A 21,291-nucleotide genomic window follows, 5' to 3' on the forward strand; every position below is an offset into this window, starting at 1 on the left:
AGGGTTTTCCTGTACTCAGAAGAGATTCCTGGAGCCTGGGGAGGGGTCAAAGATCAGCAGGTTCTGGAGCAGCAGAGACCCCTGCCCAGCAACTGACAGCCATGACCCCAGGGAAGATGGAGACCACAAGGTCCCCAGATCCGCCCAAGACCCTCAGAACTGCAAAGTAGTTCTGAAAGAACTGAGGCCCCAGGACCCTTGCACTACCCTGACAGTAGGGGGTGAGAACCCTATGACGGTCTGATGTTGAATGTGTCAGAATGCATGCATGTGTCTGAGAGGAGTAGAGCAGGAAGCGACGAAGGGATCCACCCTTTCCCCTCCTCACTCCTCAGTCCTCACTCCTCACCCCTGCCCAGCCCAACAAGGGAAATGCTGTGGACAGCTCCTTTGCTGGCTAGTGGTCAATGCCAATAGAGCCACACCCATCACCTCCAATATCTGCCACTGTCAGGCACCCAAGGGGGTCACCTCTATCCTCAACTGCCTCCACTCATCTACCGTCTCAAGTCAGGGGTAGCCTTGCCGGAGAGTCTTTCTGAGGCACAGACTCAAAAGAACTATGGAGAATGTTATAGGCTGAAATGCATCCCCCAAAATTCATACACTGAAGCCCTAACCCCCAACGTGATTTGGAGATGGAGTCTTTAGGGAGGTTATTAAGGTTAAATGAGGTCATAAGGGTAGGGCCCTAATCTGGTAGGACTGGTCTCCTTATAAGAAGAGAAAAAGACACCAAAGATCTCTCTCTGTGCACACACAGAGGAAAGGCCATATGAGGACACAGCAAGAAGGTGGCCAAGAAGACAAGCCTCACTACAAACAACCTTGATGGATGGCACCTTGATCATAGACTTCCTCAAGAACTGTGAGAAAGTAAATTTCTGTTGTTTAAGCTACCCCGTCTGTGGGTGTTTTGTTATGGCAGCCCCAGCAGGCTAAGTCAGAGACCTAAAAGTTCCTCATGGTTACCCGGTCTTCCCTCATTCCAGGATACAACCAACAGACAAGACGCCCCATCTGTCCGGCCGAGACCCTGCCAGGCAGCGACCACTGGTGCCTATGCTGAGCCCAAGTGCTCAGCTGTGTGCAAGACAGTGGCTGCTCAGGGGAAGGACTCACTGGCACTTCCACCCCACCCCCCTCAGGGCATCCAGGGTCTCTGGCCCACAACCCTACAACCCACAGCCAGGACTCTGCTCAGGAGCCACAGGGCCACTGCCAAGGGTAGGGGCAGAAGGGAAGTTACTCACAGCACCCGCAGCTGCTTGAGTCCCACAAAGTCATTTTTATGGATCCGAGTGATGTTGTTGCCGTTGAGTTCCCTGGTGGAGGCAAGGAGAGAATGAAATGGGTGAGATGCCCAGGGTGGCCCCCAGGCCAGGGCTCAGCTCCACACTCCCTCTCCACCTGCCTCTAGCCTGTCCTCTCATCAATGGGGCTGGGTGCTTCCCAGCCAAGCCCCGGGACCCCCAAGTCTATGCCAAGGCCCAACAAGCTAAGGCCCATCTTTGCAGCTGATGTGAGGCCAGGGAAATGCACAGGGCACAGGCTCGCTGCTGGAAGAACCGTGGAAGCCAAAGTCATGGCTTTTGCCCAGAAAGACCTCAGGCTCATTGGAGAGACAAGACATTCACACAGGGAAGAACTTGGAAACTAGACAGTTGGAGGCTATTCAGGTGGAATCCTCACTGAGCCTCAGTTTCCTTATCTATGAAGCGGGGATAATAACTGTGACTAGCTCATCAGGTTAGCATGGGGCATAAACAAGTGAAGAGCATGGCCTGTACTTGAAAAGGGCCCCCTTTTCAGACACCCATGCCATTATCTGATGGCATTGGCTCCTACAGGCTGTTGTGAGGAGACAGCAGGGTGGACCATGCATTTTAAGGAGATTGGGTACATGGGGCCCAAGATGAAACCTAAAAGGCAAGGCAGGTGTGCACAGTGAGAGGGACAGAGTGGACATTCTGGGAAAGGGGAACGGCCCTTTGCCTGGGGAATGAGGGAGGAGACAGGCTGGGAGTCAGGAGCTGTGGGAAACGGGGTTGGGGGATGGGAGTCCGGATCACAGAGGGCCTGAAAAAGCAAGCAGAGGAAGACAGGGAGCCTGGAAGGCCCACAGGCAGGAGCCTGCCACAAGGTCCGTCTTGCATCGAGGAGAAGGAGGGCAGGGCCGAGGAGGACAGGGGGCCCACTGTCTGGAGCAGGGCCAGGCCTGAACTGCAGTGGCTCCTCTCCCCACACCACCCCGGCCTCTGGCCCTTCCTTCCCTTCCAAGGCTACTGTGTTCTTCTTCAGCCCTCCCCAACCATGACCCGGGCACCTTGGCCATGAACCCCACCTTAGAGGCCATCTGGCCCCTGCCGAGCCTCTGCAGGCCACTTCTCTTCACAGAGAGCTAGCACAGCCTCAGAAAAGCAGGTCCTTCCAGGAGGCAGCTACCGCACTCCCCAGAACGTTCTTCCACTGAGCCACACACGGCAGAATCTCAACCAGGCCTAGCCTCAACCACCTCCACATCTAATCTATCTCCCTGTGGCAGCTCTGTGGCCACATCCACGCCACCACCTCCTCTTTCTCACCGCGACAGAGTCACTCACGTGCTTGGCAACAAGCTAACTAGCCCCATCCCAACGCACATGCACACACACTCACACACCATATTCCCCTGCAGCCCAGCCTCCTCGCCTACCAACACCCGTCAGCCCAAATCCAAGCTACTTTGAAAATCGGCAAGTTCCCTCTCCTCTAAGCATTTAGGAAGTGTGTTTGGCCTAGATGATGTTCTAGAGTTGCATCTGCTAAGAACAACATATGTTATTAGTTTCCACACACTCCAGAAACTGGGCTCTGTGTACATCCTCCCGCAGGGCTAGAAAGTAGTTACGGTGCCTGTCTTACAGACGAGCAAACTGAATTGCCGCTTAGAGAGGTCAGGTGTCTCCCGGAGGGCACCAGCTGGTAAATGACAGAGCAGAGATCTGGACACGGCCGTCTGATCCTAGGGCCCAGGCTTCTTCCACCGGGCCAGGCCCGTGACGAGCTGATAACTCATTCAACCCATCACTCTCTCCACCCTTCCCCTGAGCCTGGCTCCTGATCCTGAGGAGCAGCTGGAAAGACTCATTCCCTGCTCTTCTCTCTTCTATCAGGATCTCTCAGAGGGGCTTGAGGCCTCTCCAAGGTAACGGGGCCCCTGATGAGAGGCCCAGACAGAGCCACTTCCTGGCCTAGACGCTGCAAAGGGGCCCTCTCTACGTGAGATGGGCTCTTTTCCACGTGAGGGTTTTTATTGAACCAAATATCCTTCCCTGACGCCTCAGAGCCTCACCTGTGCACCCCAAACTGCTCCTCCTGTGCACAATTGCACCTCAAGCATTGAGAACCTCGTCAACAAGCCCTGAAAATTGGTTCCCTACGCAAGTGTGGCTGGTTTCCTTTGGTCCATCCTGCTGAAACCTTCATCCCCAAACCCTAAACCACAAGGAATTTTTAACCGTTTTAATTTTTTTATTATAAAGATATATCAGTACTGATTACAAGAGCAAAAATGTTAAAAAATGGACATCAACAAAGCGATGTTTAAATTAAAAAAAAATTTATATTTATTTATTTTTGAGAGACAGAAAGAGCACGAGGGGGCAGGGGCAGAGAGGGAAGGAGACGCAGAATCCGAAGCAGGATCCAGGCTCTGAGCTGTCAGCACAGAGCCCGACACGGGGCTTGAACTCACGAACTATAAGATTGTGACCTGAGCCAAAGTCGGACGCTTAACCAACTGAGCCACCCAGTCACCCCTTAAAATTTTTTTTTAACGTCTATTTATTTTTGAGAGAGAGAGACAGAGAGAAAGAGAGAGAGAGCGAGCAGGGGAGGGGCAGAGAGAGAGGGAGACACAGAATCCAAAGCAGTTTCCAGGCCGTCAGAACAGAGCCCAAAGCGGGGCTAGAAGCCACGCACCTGCGATCATGACCTGAGTCGAAGTCCCAGGCTTAAACCCACTGAGCCACCCAGGACCCCCCACAAAGCAACATTTAGTTGACTTTCCAGCACATCTGTGAAACCAAGTACTATGTAGCCATTTAAAAGGGTACAGATCAGTTTGTACTGACAGGGAAAGATGTCAAGGATACAGAACGGGTAAGAGGGTTACAAGACAGCTTGTATTCTGGGAGCTGCTCATGTAAAACCACACACAAGTCATCCCAGTATGTGGGCAGAGCGAGCTCACTGGGGCTTATAGTAATGCCACATATTAATACCTATAACTGCTCAGTGGTGGGAACTGAGGTGACTTTAGTCTCTTTTTTATACTTTTCTGCACTGTTTGGATTTTTAAAGTACATCTATATTTTCATAAGCCAACATAATATTCAAGTTATTGCACTTAAAAATAAGAGTAACACAGAGGCGCCTGGGTGGCTCAGTTGGTTTAGCCCTCCCCGACTCTTGATTTCAGCTCAGGTCATGATCTCACCGTTCATGAGCTCCAGCCCCATGTTGGGCTGTGCACTAACAGTGCAGAGCCTGCTTGGAATTCTGTCTCCCTCTCTGTCCCTCCCCTGCATGATCTCTCTCTCTCTCTCTCAAAATAAATAAAAATAAACTTAAAAAATAATAATAACAGGGGTGCATGGGCGCCTTGGTTGGTTAAGGGTCTGACTTCGGCTCGGGTCACAATCTCACAGCTTTGTGGTTCAAGTCCTGCATCCGGCTCTGTGCTTACATAACAGAGCCTGGAACCTGCTTCAGATTCTGTGTCTCCCTCTCTCTCTCTGTCCCTTTCCCACCCATGCTCCCTCTCTCTCTCTCTCAAAAACAAAACATTAAAAAAGTTTTTAAATCATAAGAGTAATACATGCACATTGTTATTTTTTCCGTTTTCTGAAGAATAAAGAAAAAAATTAAAATCACACATAAATCCATCACCCAGAATTAACCTCTGTTAACATTCTAGAAGTTTCTCCCAAGCCTGTTTTCTTCGGATACAATTTTTATATAGTTGAAATAATTCAACAAATATTTATTGAAGATTTACTGTTGGCAAAGCATTTTATAAGGGGATGGGTGAGACGGAAGTGGTACACACTCCTTCTGCCATGTTACACCCTGTTCATTCCCCCACTGATGATTTCTGACGGGCCAGCACTTATCCCTGCATCTGGATGCATCAAGTTACTGGGGCATTCCCCGACCCCCGGTTCAATGATAAACACCGCATAAAGTTTGGTGGGCATTTGGGAGGAATACATTCCTAGAGACAAAATCATTCAGTCAAAAGTCACGAAAAAGCTGATGAATGTTACAATAACTGGCTCATTCTTTCTCGTGGCAACCATGGTTTATTTATAAGGCAATTGACTTCAACAATTGTTCATTTCACAGACAGCAAAGCTGAGGCAAAGGAAAATGTTAGGGCTTGTCTGAACAAGGCCCAACAGGGAAGTCGGGAACCCCTGCGGTGGGCAGGGGGGTGGGCACGGAGTACTCACAGGGACTTCTGGTGACGTATCGTACTCACATGCCTCTCTTCTTACCCTTTTGCACCAGCCCCTGCGCAGACCCCCGGACCCATTCCTTAGCCCACCATCAGGCGACTCCACCCCCTCCTCCTCACTTCCTGCTCCCCACTCCACCCCCACGCAAGAAAAGACCTGAGGCAGGTGGAAGAAACAACAGTGTAGACAACGAGGCAAATACAGCCTCTCTCTCAGGAGGCCCTGCTGGTGGCTTCCGGACAAGAATGCCCATGGACACTCAAGCCCCCCACCCCACCCCAGCCCCCTGCCTCCCTCTCCAGCTCTCTTACCCGGGAGCTAAGTGCCTCCTCTCAGGGGAGAGCCCTCTACAGGCAGCCTGGGAGGCAGAGGCAGCTCTCATCCGGCACCCAGGTCTGAGGGCTGCTGCTTAACGAGGCATTATCACCACTTAGGCCATTTAGGCCGAGAGAATGACCTCCACGGGGTAGCTCAGGGCAGCCAGGATTAAGTTTCCAACGTGGGCCAACCACTTCCCCTCAAACCTTTGGCCGAGGCTGCTGGAATGAGGCAAGGAGGTCATTTTTCTCCAGCGCCTGACTCCTCCAACAGGTGGTCCTTCGGTGTCGCCATGGAGACGCCCTCCCCAGCAAGCCACCTGGGAAGGAGAAGCTGGGAGAGGCTGCTGTGACCTTCCGACCTTTGCAGCCACAGCAGCCGGGGGCGGGGGGGAGCCTCCAGGGCGGCTTCCAGCCTGGTTTCCAGGAAGAACCCGGATCCAGAGCCTGGCTCCCTGAGGTTCTCGCCGCCAGGGCCCCACATCCACCACTCCTCCCTGCCGGGCAGCCACTGAGTGCAGGCTCTGAGCCTAACTCCTAACACGCTTCATCTCACTCACCCTCACCCTCGCAGTGAGATGAGTCGTGTTCTGTCCCCCTCGCTGATGAGGAAACTGAGGCACAGACTGGTGAAGCAATTGCCCGGTGCCACGCAGCTAATTAGGGGTGGGGATCAAACCCAGGCCAGTGTGATTCCGTGCTCTTTCCCCCACATCATGACGCCTCCTGCCAACAGACTCTGCCAAGCACACCCCTCACCCCAAGTGCTCATGAGAAACTTGGAGGCTTTGGATAGGAAACACGGGGGCCCTGTAATAAGACCCTGTGCTCTGCCTAAGCAGCCGTATCAGGGGGTCCCTGGCCAACTGAGCCAGTGGCTAAGAGCTCGGCCTTTGGAGCCAAACTGTCTGTTCCACCATCACTAGCTGTATAACCTTGGACACACGGCTTAAATTCCCTGGGCCTCAGTTTCCCCATTTGTATGAGACTAAGGATAGCATTCACCTCCTAGAGGTGTGGTGAGGCGTACATGACAATATTTCTAAAACACTGAGAGCAGTGCCTGGCACACACATGTGCTCTCTGCGTCGGTATTACCTGCTGTGAGTATTTCGCTATCACCGCTATCACTGTCGTGCCCCTCAAGGACCATGGCTCCCCCGGGAGGGTGGTGCCCCAGACTCAGCTCAGGCTGGGGCCAGACGGGCAGCACCCCAACGAGCAGGGAGGAGCCAGCAGCTAGCCAGGCTCTGCAGGCCCCAGGATGCAAAAGTCCAGGGAAGAGGCCCTAAGGCCATTCTCTCTCTTCCAAAAGTGACGAGTGTGCATCTGCCCTTCTCCCCCAGGAGGAAATACACTCTGGAGGCAAGTGGCCCTGATTTCCATCAGCTCCTGTGTGGTCCTAACCTAAAAGAAAAACCTCAGTGGTGAACGATCTTGAAGAAAATCCTCTGAAGCAAAGTTACCAAGGTAAAAACAAAAACACACAAGGATTTCGTGAATCCTCTCAGGAAACAAAACTCTGATCCCCAGCACCTGCGTGTTTGGTGATAAACTGAAAGAACCCCTGGGATTTCCTAGAGCTGCAGGAATAAACAGCCTGGGTCCCTCCCGGGGTGTTCTGGGGGTCCCACATGCCTCACAGCGTTTCTTGCCCTAAAGCTCCACCACTCCTAGTGCTACTTCCCTATGGGACCAGAACATCTTACAGGGCCCCAAACCTGCCATGGCAGTGAGGAGGCTCAGGCCACACTCCAAATCCCTTCCCGCCAGATCTCCAAAAAAATAAACATGCAGCTCTGACCGTAGCTGAGACAGGCCTCTGGGGGCAGGGGGCAGGGAGTGGGGGGGGGGCGGCTGTATACCTCGGCTCTGTCCTTTGAAATCTTACCCCGGCCAAATCCACGCAAGGAGCGCCTGCAGAGTCAGGAGAACTGAGGGAAGGAAGGATTTCCCTACCCAGCCAGGGCCCACACACGACAGGCTGAACTCTGCAACCCACAGGCCGCCCAGCTGCACACCCATGCCATTGCATCTGGAGGGCCTGGGGCCCCGCAGAGCCACCTAACAGGGCTCCCCATATTCCCTCTGGCTCCCCTCCAATCTGTTCTAGCCACAGCCAGAGGGATCCTTTCAAGATGCAATCTGATCGTGTCACTCTCCACTTAAGCCCTTCAATGAATCCCCATTGCTCTTGGAATCGAGACAAAATCTCTACCGAGAACTATAAGGCCCGCGCGGCCTGCCCCCCACTCCCCCTTCTGATTCGCTCCCTCCTGTGGCAGGGCCTTTGGACTGCCATCCGTTCTGTCTAGAATACTCCTTCCTCTTTGCCTGATTCCAAGTGTTCCTTCCAGCTGGTCAAACTCCCTATCACAGGCCTGCAGAACACCCCAAACTCCTCCCCTGCAGCACAAACCAGATGGATTTGGGGGCTTCCTTGACTGGTATCTCAGCCCCTGCGTGAGTTTATAAGCTCCCTGAGGACATGAACTGTGTCAGTTTTTTCTCACTGTTGTATCCTCAGGGCGTAACACAGTACATGGCACCTCATGGATGCTGCATTAAGTTACTGCTTGAACGCATGAATAGATTTGCATTAAAGTGGACATATTTCAAACAGCAATGGGTTGAGTGGGTTTTCCAATGTTTCCCTGCTCCCCGCACCAAAGGGAAAAAAAAAAACAACCTATCCTAATTAAGAATTACTCTCCCCGGGCTGCCTGGGTGGCTCAGTCAGTTGAGCGTCTGACTCTTGAATTTGGCTCAGGTCATGATCCCGGGGTCATGGGATTGAGCCCTCAGTCTGGCTCTGCACTGAGCATGGATCCTGCTTGGGATTCTCTCTTTCTCTCTCTCTCTCTCTCTCTCTGTCTCTCTCTCTCTCCCTCTCCCTCCCTCTGCCCCCCACCCAGCTTGCTCTCTCTCTCTCTGAAAAAAGAAAAGAAATGCTCTCCCTATCCAATCATTATGTTGTAAACCTGAAACTAATCTAACACTGTGTCAATTCTACTTCAATTTAAAAATAAATAAACTCGAGGGCACCTGTTTGGCTCAGTTGGTTAAGCATCCGACTTCAGCTCAAGTCATGATATCACGGTCCGTGAGTTCGAGCCCCGTGTCAGGCTCTGCACTGACCGCTCAGAGCCTGGAGCCTGCTTCGGATTCTGTGTCTCCCCCTCTCCCTCTGTGCCCCTCCCCCCCTCATGCTCTGTCTCTCAAAAATGAATAAATGTTTAAAAATATTTTTTTAATAAATAACCAAATTTTTACAACAAAAAATTTTTTTAAATTAAAAAGAAATGCTCTGCCCAAATGGACATCAGCCAAGAAAAGCTCCACGCACTGAGGACACTGCTGTGTTACCAACAACTTCCTATAGCCCACGGGTGAAGAGACTGATTTTTACTCAGCTGCTCTCATAGGAAAATTCCAGCCCCAGGGCTTCAGCTGCTCTGTTCCTCTACTTCCTTCAACGCACCAGCACTTCTGCCGCAGGGCCTTTGCCCATGCTGCTCTCTCAGCCCAGGACTTCCCAGAACAGTCCTTCCCTCCTCACCTGCCCACCAACACATACACCTGACTGACTCCTAACATCCTTCGGGGCTTCAACTGAAACATCTGATCTAGACCACCTCTTTTATGTGTTCACTCAGCTCCCCCTCCAGAGCTGGGACTGGAATTTGGAGTTGTGTGCAATAATATGAGATCCTTTGTTAAAGGCCAGTCTCTCCTGCCAGGCTAGGAGAAGCAGAGGCCACATCTGGTTTGCTCCCTGCTGTACGCCCAGCACCCTCCACACAGTAGGTGTTCACTGAATAGAGTGAAAATAGGCTGATAAGCAATCCTGCCCACCGAGCCCGGCTGCTGCTGGCATAACTCGGCCCAAGCGCAGCACACAGTCCCACCAGCTGGCTGAGCATTGCCCACAATCCTCAGGCATCAGTGGGTCATGATCAGGAGGCTCCCCCAACACCTCCTGCCCCAGCAGAGACCACAGGCCTGGTACCAAGTGCTGGGACTGCCCTCCAGCATACAAGAAGTCAAGAAGCCCCAGGGATGAGTAGTCAGGGGCCCCATGCCAGGACAAAGATGCTGCTGGTCGCACTCTGCCTCAGGCTCCTGGGGACCCATCTTGCTTCCTTGGCTCGAATACTAGAAATATCTATACGATCACAACCAAGCCAACTCATTTAAGCCTCGCGAGAGCATCTGGCTCACATTATGAGGAGACTGAGGCATAAAGCATTTGAGTAACTTGTTCAGGATCAGCTAGCTGGTAAGTAGGTTGAAGACGTAAGCCTTAGCATGTCTGACTCCAGAGCCCAGGTCTTTCTTTCTCTCTTTTTTTAATTGCAATAAAATACACATAATAAAGCTTACCACTTTAACCATTTTAAGTGCACAGTTCAGTAGTGTTAAGTGTATTCACGTTGTTGAACAGATCTCAAGAGATTTTTCATCTTGCAAAACTGAAACTCTGTTCCCATTAAACAATAACTCTCCATTCCACCCCCCCCCCCCCCCCGCGCCCTTGACCCTGGCAACCACCATCCTGCTCTGTCTCTAGGAATTTCACCATTTCAGGTACCCCATATGAGTGGAATCATAATAGTATTTGTCTTTTTGTGACCGGCTTATTTCACTTAGCATTGATGTCCTCAGAGTTCATCCCTGTTGCAACATGTGCCAGGATTTCCTTCCTTTCTTAAAGCCGAATTATATTTCAACTGTGTGTGTGCACCACGTGCGTTTACCCAGTCATCTGTACATGGACGCTTGGGCTGCCTCCGCCCTTTAGCTATTGTGAATAACGCTGCTATGAACATGTGCAAATATCTTTGAGACCCTGTTTTCAATCCTTTGGCCGCATAGCCAGACGTGGACTTGCTGGATCATCTGGTAATTCTGCTTAATTGTCTGAGGGATCGTCAGAATGTTTTCCAGAGGGGCTACACCATTCTACATTCCCAGCAATAGTACACCCGGGTGTTTCCACACCCTCACCACCAATTGGTATTTGCTGGTTTTTTGATAGCAGCCCTTCTAATGGGTGTGAGGGGGTCAGGGCCCAGCTGTTAACCCCCATCCCATGGTGTGTTCTGTTCTGAGGCGTGACGTGCACCCCAGTCTCTTCATTACCAAGGCCTGGACTTGCCCTCGCCAATCCCCTTCCCAGGTCTGGGGCCTAGCCCTAAAAGCACAGCCCTGCCCACCTCAGGCCCCTGAGAGGCTATCCACCAGCTAACGCTCTGACGCTGAGTCCTCCCACAACACCTCCCCACATCTCCACCCCCGATTCTGCTCACTGAACCCCCACCCTGAGGCTGGACACCTCCCTGTGCCGGCCTGCACTTGGGTCCACCCTGCAAACATGCGCAGGCCGGACTCAATCGCGGCCAATTTGCCTTCATGCTCCAGGGCTAAGCCCTCACAGGGGTTTCACAGGTGCTGAACGAACGTCGGATAAACGAGCGAATGAATGAAAGAAGCCAGGCCTTATTAAGATGCGTGGTGCAGTAGCCGGATTTTAAAGACTAAACACAAACACATCTCAGAGCCTCAAGGCTCAGGGACCCTGGACACCCCCGCTCAGCAGCCGTCTGTGCCCCCAGGCACATGGTACGCCTCTCCAACCCACTCCTCAGCAGAGCAGCGATAATAGCTTCCTCCAGGGACAGTTGTGAGCAGAAAAGCAGGGGAGGGTAAAGCAGGGCTCTGAGCCTGGCCCGGGCTGGGGGGCTCTCTGTGGTGACTGCAGACCCCATCACAATTCCCCGCTGCTGCTCTCCTTCTCTGACCTGTCTCCCCATCCCCAAGGGTCTGGCTCCTCATTTCCAGATCGCCCCCCAGCCCTCCATGCTCCGGTCCATCTGCCCCTACACTGCCGAGCCCACTCCCCCTCAGTGCTCCTGCGTGCTTTCCCCTCCCGCAGACTTCCTCACGGCTGACTCACTCCCAACCACCTGCCTTTGCCTCCCACTTCTCCCAGGAAACAGGCTGCCCAGCTTGGCCAGTGACCCACACCACAGGTCCAGAAGCTGTCCTCAGGCAGCCTGTCTGCTCTCCCAGGTGAAGCCCCCTCCCCATCTCCAAACTCCTTCTCCGGCGTGGCCAAGAACCACCTGGCCAGGTTCGGATCCACGACCAGGAGCTCTTGTTCTCCACCTTCTCCTCCCCTGTTGCCTTCTCTTCCTCCTGAACCCACCCACCCCCGTTTTGAAAGTTTATTTATTTATTTTGAGAGAGAGAGAGTGGGGTGGGGGGAGAGAGAGACTCCCAAGCAGGCTCTGTGCTGTGAGCGCAGAGCCTGATGTAGGGCTCAATCGCATAACTATGAAATCATGACCTGAGCTGAAATCAGGAGTCAGACTCTTAACTGATTGAGCCACCCAGGTGCCCCCTCTTTTTTTTTTCTAAATGAGATATATAATTGACATACAACATTATGTTGGTTTTGGGTGTACAACACATTGATTAGATACCTGTATATATCGCAACATGATCAGCACAGTAAGTCTAGTTAACATGTGTCACCTCACATAGTTACAACACTTTTTTCTTGTGATGAGGACTTTTAAGATCTACTCTCTTAGCAACTTTCAAATATACAATACAGCATTTATTTTATTTTATTTACTTTGAGAGAGAAAGCAAATGAGGGCGGTACAGAGAGAGAGAGAGAGAGAGAGAGAGAGAGAGAGAGAATCCCAAGCAGGCTCTGAGCCATCAGCACAGAGCCCGATGTGGGGCTCAATCCCACAAACTGTGAGATCATAACCTGAGCCAAAATCAAGAGTTAGACACTCAACCCACAGGCCCCCCGGGCACCCCTGGAATACAGTATTATCAACTGCAGTCACCATACTGTACTTGACATCCCAGGACTTACTGACTTTATAGCTGGAAGTCAGTACCTTTGACCTTCACCCACATCACCTCCTGCCATCTTACCGTGGGCGGAAGCTAAAGTCAAGTCTCATAAGTCTTCAGAGGATGCACTTTCCTTACCAGGAAACCCAGTGCTTCTCTCCAAATGTGTTCTGGGCACCTCCTGCATCTGAATCACCTGAACTGCCTTTGCCAAAAACCAGCTGAATCAGCATCTCGGGGACGGGTCTCAGAATCTGCATTTTATACCAGCTTCCCAGGAAATTCTTTTTTTTTTTTTTCAAGATTTTATTTTTTGTAAGTAATCTCTACACCCAATGTGGGGCTCGAACTCACAACCCTGAGATCGAGAGTTGCAGATTCTACCAACTGAGCAGCCAGGCCCAACCTCTGCCCCTCCAACCCAGGAAATCCTTATTCCTGTTGAAGTTTCTCTTCCACCTCTTCCCCAGGAGGCCTTCCCAACTGTCTCTCCAGTCCACATACTCTACAAAGTAACCATCCCCTATCCCTACCCTTAAGGTCACCTTTTAAATGTAGCTGATTACTGGCAACTCAAACAAAAGAAGTAGAAGCCAGGTTCTCTTCTCCCGGCTCAGCCACCCTCCCCAAAGTTCTCTCCCCGCTCAACCACCCTCCCCAAAGTTCACTCCATTCCCAAGATCATTCCCCCAGGCTGGAGGCTTAGGGCCCCATGACCTTCTCATTAGCTCTCTCTGTACTTCCTGCCTCGGTCCAGTCCTGTTTCCTCCTGTGGCTCTGCCTCTGTGGCTCAACTCCATGAGGACTGTGGCCGTTGCCCACTGGTACCGTAGCAAATTGCCACACGCTTAGGGGCTTAAAACAACACATATGTATTATCTTACAGCTCTGGAGGCCCCTTTTGGCTCATGGCCTCTCCCCCACCCTCCCACCCCCTTGCTTCCATGGTTATATCTCTTCTTCAAAACTGTAAAGGTCAAGAAAAGGCTTTTTTGAGCAACCTACCAGACAATGGGACTACAAAGATACATGAGACACAGCCCTGCCCTCAGGAAACTCAAAACCCAAGGTACCCATCAAACAAACCAGCTTCTTAGAAAGCAATAAAGTGCTCTTCCTTCCAGAAGAATTCCAATTAATAAATGTAGAAGGAATGAGGGAAATAGAAAATCAAAATTGCATAATAATGGTTGTAGGCAAGATCCATTAATGGATGCTAAAATTAGTAGGTAAGAATTTGAGGACAAAAAGTCTATGGCAGCCTCGACGTATCTCCCCCAAATATTATTAACAGCAAATGTGAATTCAGTAATGTCACAGGGAAGAGAACAGGCAGACACTGTCTTAACCAAGAGATTAAGGTTAACATCACCAGCAATGAGACCTATCAGTGTCACCTACCACTGACAGGATGCACTGGGACGGGCACACCATCCCTGCGGCATTCCTGCCAAAACTCCATTACCTCAATCCAATCAGGGAGAAACATCAGACAAAGCCAAAATGAAGAGCCTTCCAGAAAATAACTTACCAGTACTTTTCGGAAGTGCCCATGTCCTGAAAAGCAAGAAAAGACTAAGGAATTGTCACAGACCGAAGGAGACTAAGGGGAAATGACAACTAAACATCATGTGGAATCCTGGACTGGACCCTGGGGTAGAAGAAGGACCCTGGGACACCTGGGGGGCTCAGGCGGTTAAGCGTCTCACTCTTGAGTTTGGCTCAGGTCACGATCTCATGGTTCTTGGGATTGAGCCCCACATTAGGCTCTGTCCTGACAGCACAGAGCCTGCTTGGGATTCTCTCTCTGCCCCTTCCCTACTTGTTCTCTCCGTCTCTCTCTCTCCCCCCACCCAAAATAAATAACATGAAAAAAAATGTTTTTTAAAGAAAAAGGACGCTAGAGAAGGAGTTGGTGAAATGCAAATAAAGTGTGTAGCTTACTTAATAGCCTTGTGCCAATGTTAATTTCTTAACTTTGATCATCACGCTATGGGTAAGAGAGATGTTAACATTAGGGGAAGATGGGGCACCTGGCTGACTCAGTAGAACACGCGGCTCTTGATCTTGGGGTTGTGAGTTCGAGCCACGAACTGGGTGTAGAGATTACTTAAAACCAAAATCTGAGGCACCTGGGTGGCTCCATCGGTTGAGCATCTGAATCTTGATTTCGTCTCAGGTCATGATCCCAGGATCATGGGACCAAGCCCCACGTCGGTCTCTGTACTGAGCATGGAGCCTGTTTGGGATTCTCTCTCTCTCTCTCTCTCTCTCTCTCTCTCTCTCTCTCTCTCTGTCTCCTTCTGCCTCTCTCCCTTGCTTGCATGCACACTCTCTCTCTCAATATAAGTAAGTAAATAAATAAATAAATATTAAAAATAAAATAAATAAAATCTTTAAAAAAAGAAAAGAAAACATTAGGGGAAGCTGGGTGAAGGGTATTTGTACTATTTTTGCAACTTTCCTGTAAGTCTAAAATTATTTTAAAATACAAGTTGTTCACATTTTTGTTTTAAGAATAAAATCACAGCAGTGGCAGTGAAACCACTGTCAACAGAAAAGCCAGAAACCACAGTGACCCTAACCAAGCGGCCTCCCCGCCACCAGCCGGTCTCCCCCTCCACACCAGAGCCAGGCCACAGGATGTCGTAAAACACTACTTTGCACTTGTCACCCTCCACTCAAAACCCCTGGGGTAAGTGCTCAAAGGGTCTCTTCAAAAGGATACAGGGGCAGCCCGAAGGGGCTCCCCCAAACGTGGGACACTCTGAGCGTCCAAATAAATAATGATGGGAACAACCCAAGGAACAAAATAATAATCCCTGAATCCATCCTGTTATAAACAGACAAACAGATGGAGGAAAAGGCCAAGTTCTTTCTTGCGGTAGAATGCCAGCTGATACGCCGAGAAGCAACGAGGATGCTAGAAGTGTCTCAGCGACGGCTGCTAAAACCAGCGGAAACTGACGTCCCAACATGACCCACTGAAGCCACAACGCCACTTACGTAGCACAACCTGCCAGAAGTGCATAACCTGAGCATAATGATGAGGATGGAACAGATGAAGCCAGACGGGGGGACATTCCACAAAATAACTGGCCTGTCTTCTTCAAAACTGTAAAGGTCAAGAAAAGCAACAGGCTGAGTAACTAGTCCAAATTAAAGGAGACTAAAGAGCTGTAACAAGTGAATGCCACGTGTAATCCTGCACACACCTTCCGAGAGCCACGGATGACATTGTTGAGGCAACGGATGGAGCGCAAACAGAACAATGGAGCAGATGCCAGTACGGTAGCAATGGTCAGTTTTCTGATTTTGATGGCCGTATTCTCAGAAAATCCACACCACGCTCTTTAGGCAGAAAGACTTACATCTTCAATGTAATCTTTTTTTTTTTAAATTTTTTTTTTTAAGTTTATTTATTTTTGAGACAGAGAGAGACAGAGCATGAACGGGGGAGGGGCAGAGAGAGAGGGAGACACAGAATCGGAAGCAGGCTCCAGGCTCTGAGCCATCAGCCCAGAGCCCGACGCGGGGCTCGAACTCACAGACCGCGAGATCGTGACCTGAGCCGAAGTCGGACGTTTAACCGACTGAGCCACCCAGGCGCCCCTAATCTTTTTTTTTTAAATATGTTTTTTTTTTAAGCAGGCGCCATGCCCAACACGGGGTTTGAACTCACCACCCCGTGACCAAGAGTCCCATGCTCCACCGGCCGAGAGAGCCAGGCGCCCCTCCAACCTAATCTTAAATAGTTCCAAAAAACAAAACTGTGCCTATGCATACCATATGATACAGCAAACAGGGAAATATGAACAATCGAATGTGGATAACAGGCTTATAGGAGCTCCTTATGCTTTTGTTGCAACTTTTGTACAAAATCGAAATTATGACAAAACAGAAAGTTACATGGAGCACCAAAGAGTCTTTTTGGGTGATGAAAATATTCTGAAATTGGATTGTAGTGATGTTTGCACAATGCTGAGGATTAAAAAAAAAACCACTGAATAGTAAAAGAAAAAAAATTTGTTTTGATAAAAAAATGTTATGCACACACACACACACACACACACACACACACACACACACACTCCTCTGATGGCTCCCTATTTCCCAGCCCCATGGCCTAGTGCCCATCCATTACCTTAACCTCCTATCTCAGAACTCACCAACACGAATGTACCCACCGGCTGGATCCGCTCCTTACTCTCCTCCCCAAATGTATGGCACTCACTTTCTCATGCCCCAGGTTCCCCTGCCCTTGCTGCAGCTCGGCTCTTACCTAGGTCCTGCCCAGCCCTCAGACCCCATCAGCCCCTCCTGCCCACCCCAACTCCCGTCTCTTCATCTCTGACGCTGATGGACTACTTGTCCCAGCGTTACTCTAAACACTCTACACAGAGTATCTCATTCAAACTCAGCCCTGCAAGGTAAGTGCCATCATTGGCTCCACTTTATAGATGAAGTAACGGAGTCACTAGTGAGCCGGCTGGGATCTCTCAGGTGGTAGTTGATGGAGCCAGGATTCAGACTGAGCCAGCGCCGGTAGCCGCTGTGCTTTAGTCCCCATAGACATCTTCGCACACCTGCTCTTCTGCAGACAGACCTTTCTCGCCCACCAGCCTGCAAGCTCCCTGGGGAGCCGGGTCCACACTCTGGACCTCTCATAACACTATGCACACAGCAGGTGCCCAACAGCTGTTTGTCCGCCACAGGCTGGGTTCCAGAAAGAAGAGGAGGGGGTTGCAAACTCCATCAAAAAGAGGAGCCCGTTCTCCACCCCCACCCCTTCACCACCCCCCCCCCTCCCCAGCACAGCCCAGCTCCCTGGCTATTGCCCAAGGCCCGGCCGTCATCTGCTCTGGGTAATAAGTATTTGTATGGCGATAATTACAGCATTTGGGGAGAAAATCCCATTAAGCAAGAGCCCTGCCGAGCCGCTAATGCCGGCACAGGACTGGAGGCCAAGCTCCTGTCTGCTTCCAATAATGCAGGAGCCTCCCGTCCCTGCCACCCTTCACCCGGCCCCAGAGAGCACGGCTGTCCCCTGCTCGCAGCCCCAGGCAGCCAGGACCACCGAGGACCAGCCCCCCGCCTCCGAGTGGGGCATGGAGGCAGGGGCAGTGTTCTCGGGGGCATCCAGAACACCAGTGGCTACACGGTGAGGGAAGAGGGAGCGGAGCCATGCTGGGACCCAGAAATGAGTGGTGCCCCAGTTCCTTTCATGTCCTTGCAATTCTGTCACCTTAATAACAATAGTAATACTACCATTTAGGGGGCACTTGCTGTGTGCTAGGCCCTGTGCAAAGTGCCACTCCCAGCACTGTCGCATTTAAATCCTCACAAGCAGCCTCACAAGCAGGTCTGCTATCGTCCCCACTTTGTAGGCAAGGAAACGGGGTGCTGAGGAGTCACGCCTTCTCCAGAGCACTTACCCCAGTTTGCCATTATGTGTTTATTCTCATATTGTGCCATTCACCTCTACCTCCCTTACTGGACTAAAACTCAGGGAGAGACAGGTGGTTTGGTGTTCTGTCCGTCACTATTCACTCAGCACGATGCAGACACTCGATAGACAGCTATCTGTTGAATGAATTAATTAAGCCCCATAACTTGTCCAAGGTCCCCCCAGCTGCCGAGTGGCAGAATGGGGCTAAAATCCCAGGCGGTCTGGCTCCAGAGCCATGTCCTCAGGCCATCTACCCTGCAGAGAATCCCTGCAGGCCACCACCCTGCTCCCTCCTGCAAACTGCAGGAGACAAAGCTGCCCAGGTCCAAGGAAGGAGCACTCTGGACAGCCAGACTCCAGAAGAGTCCCTCGCAGCACCACCAACACTCACGTGCTTACCTCCCAAGCTCTCCCCTGCCCCACCGGAATCCTTAAACCTTTGCTTGAGCTTCTCAAATAATAATAATAACATCACCCAGTTAAATCACAAAGCATTTTCACACAGCCCTGTGCCAAGCACACCACCAGGCCCTCTGCGTGCATTCGCTCCCTTAATCCTCACCATCAACCTGCAAAGCTGTCATCATCGTCCCTTTTACAGATGGGGAAACTGGGTCTCAGAGCAGATGGAGTGACAGCACCAAGGGCCTGCCACCGGTCATGCAGAGCCCAGCAGTAAGCCCAGGGCACCTGCTACTGGAGCCGCCAGCCCCACTTAGAGGCAGCCTCCCCTGCACAATGCAGGTCTCCGCTGCAGGAGACCACAGTACAGACATGGCTGCGGTCTGGCCCCCTGACCCCTCTCCGTGACCACCACCCAATTGTCATTTGGAATTCCAAACAGGCTCTTGGCTGTCCTGGGAGGTCTTCCTTGGGCATGCCCACCCAGCCCCGTTGAATGTGGCCTCCAGATTCAGGGGGCCAGACCAGGAAAAGGCAAGGGTCCTCCAGGCCTCTGCAGCAGGCAGGGGAGCTAGGGCAGTGGACAAACTGGCCACGATGCAAGAGAACAGGCCCCCAGAACCTAACGAACAGCAGATCATGCTGGCCCGAGGTGCGAACAGAGACAAATGGGTCTCCCCCAGGGCCTTTCCCGGCCTTAGCATCCTCAGGCCTCTCCTGTCTCTGCACCCTGCACCCACGAGGGCAATCTGTGACAAATCTAGAGTACAAGTGCCTGGGGTGGGTGGGAGAAGCGGTGTCCCCGCATATTACACCCTCTTATCACACTCTCCTGGACGCTCTAGTCTAAAAGACTGTTTTAATTTTTAAAAACTCCAACTGAAAATCAAAGTCGTTGAGTAGAAGAAAAGACAATTAATAGCGGCCGTGGTTAGGTCCCTCTGAGCCTGAGTTCTACAAAGAGATGAAGCTTCCAGGCCTCCTCCACCACACCCCTAACCCTCACTCCGTATTTTAATTGTTCCATTGCAGCGAATTATTCAGCGTCCCTGCCTCACGCAGCCCGCCAGCCCCACAGCCCCTCTGGCTGAACCAATCTCCTCAACAGCTCTGGAGTCTGCATGGTCCTTTCCCAGAAGTCTCCGCAGCAAACCAATCTCTTCCCACTTGGGGGGACAGGCCCGGACCCAGAGTTACGGGATATGTGATCATAAAGTTGCCGGGTCTCATGAGCTGCCATAGAAACTGCCCAGAAGACAAAAGGCGAAGGCACAGCTGCACTCTTTCCCAATTTCACAGCCGCAGAAGCCACTGTCTCAGGCTCTGACACTGCACGACACCCCTATCGATGAGACAGGGCGTTTGCTACAGCTATTTTGGGTCTGCCGGGGCGCTCACCAAGGCCTCTTTTCAGGGTGTTCTATTCCTCTTCAAATGGCTCTTCAGAGGCCTGCCTGCTGCACAGGCTTTCACCCCCTGAGAAGTTTTGCACTCAGAAAAGACCAGACTTCCCCCGGCTTCCCCCTGGTAAGTCACCCCTGGATTCCATCCCTGAAGTCCCCAAAGGAAAAATCCAGAGAGAGAGAGAGAGAGAGAGAGAGAGAGGACTTCCTGACTCTTCCTCACCTTCCCAACCTCAAGCCCTGTCACATCCCACTGGATGTGACACGCTGCAGCCCCGGGACAAAGCCGGTCCACTCACCCATCAGGCTGGCACACGCACACCTGCGGGCCTTTTGCCCGAACGTTCCCTCTATTTGGGCTGCCTGCCATCTCTGCTTGGCATACTCCGACCCAGCCACTACTGGGTCCCAAAGTATGCTAATAAAATGGCCCATCCTCTGAGAAGCCCCTTCCCTCCAGAAGAGTGCTTCCCATCCCAATGCTCCCCACCACAGCCCCATCACACTGCCAGCCTGGCCCTCTCCCAAGAGCTTCCAGCTATGTGTCCCCTGCCTGGTCCTCTAGACTGTATGTCTCTTGAAGGCAGGGACTTGCTCACTCCCTGCTGGAGCCTCAGCACCGAGGGTAGTTCCTGGCTCTGTTACACATTTGCTGAATTAAATAGACTTTTCTCCTGATCCTATCACAATAATACCTCTCACTTAGTAAACATAATGAACGAGGATGCTTTCCATATATGATCTTCGGTCCTCACAAAAACCAGCAGCAGCCCCATTTTCTGGATGGAAAGTAACAAAGGCTCAGAGAAGTTAAGTAACTTGCCCAAGGTCACACAGCAACCTCAGCAGTTGAAGGCCCAACTCTCTTTTGCATTAGGAAATTTCACTTCCGTTCCACTCTGATAGCAGAAGAGTTCAAGAGTTCCTGAACGCCAAAACTGACACTGTCCTCAGGACTAAAGGTGGAGAGAAAGAGCAAGGAATGAGATGACTTCAGCATTCAGGTCCAAAAGCTAAGGCAATGGGCTACCGTGTCACAGACCTAGGCTGTCATCAGCATAACAGCTGCAAGAAAAATGCCCTGTGGATGCAGCAAAGGAACAGAGAATAGGTCCAGGACAAACAGGTGTGGAGGGTGACCCTGCAACCTCAGGGGTCCTCTGGGCAGATTCCTGACCCTCAGTCCCTCTCCATAGCCACACAGGGTAATGCACAGGCTGCCCCAAGGAAACCTGATTCTGTCCAACCTCTCCCCATGCCAGCATCTCTCCGCAGCCCCACAACACACATGTACACACACACACACACACACACACACACACACACACACACACACCAATTCCCAT

General features: G+C 51.4%; 1 protein-coding gene across 1 annotated transcript in view; it reads right to left on the reverse strand.

The window, feature by feature from the left end:
* The window catches only part of SLIT1 (slit guidance ligand 1), a 170,467-nt gene that overhangs the window by 147,225 nt on the left and 1,951 nt on the right, over nucleotides 1-21,291 (reverse strand). The window contains exon 2 of the mRNA XM_053909786.1: nucleotides 1,254-1,325. Coding sequence (XP_053765761.1) covers nucleotides 1,254-1,325 — 72 coding nt within the window. The remainder of the gene's footprint in view (nucleotides 1-1,253; nucleotides 1,326-21,291) is intronic.

This window comes from Panthera pardus, unplaced genomic scaffold (assembly GCF_024362965.1).
Source record: "Panthera pardus isolate Hobbes unplaced genomic scaffold, ASM2436296v1 HiC_scaffold_22, whole genome shotgun sequence".
In the NCBI taxonomy this organism is placed as follows: domain Eukaryota; kingdom Metazoa; phylum Chordata; class Mammalia; order Carnivora; family Felidae; genus Panthera; species Panthera pardus.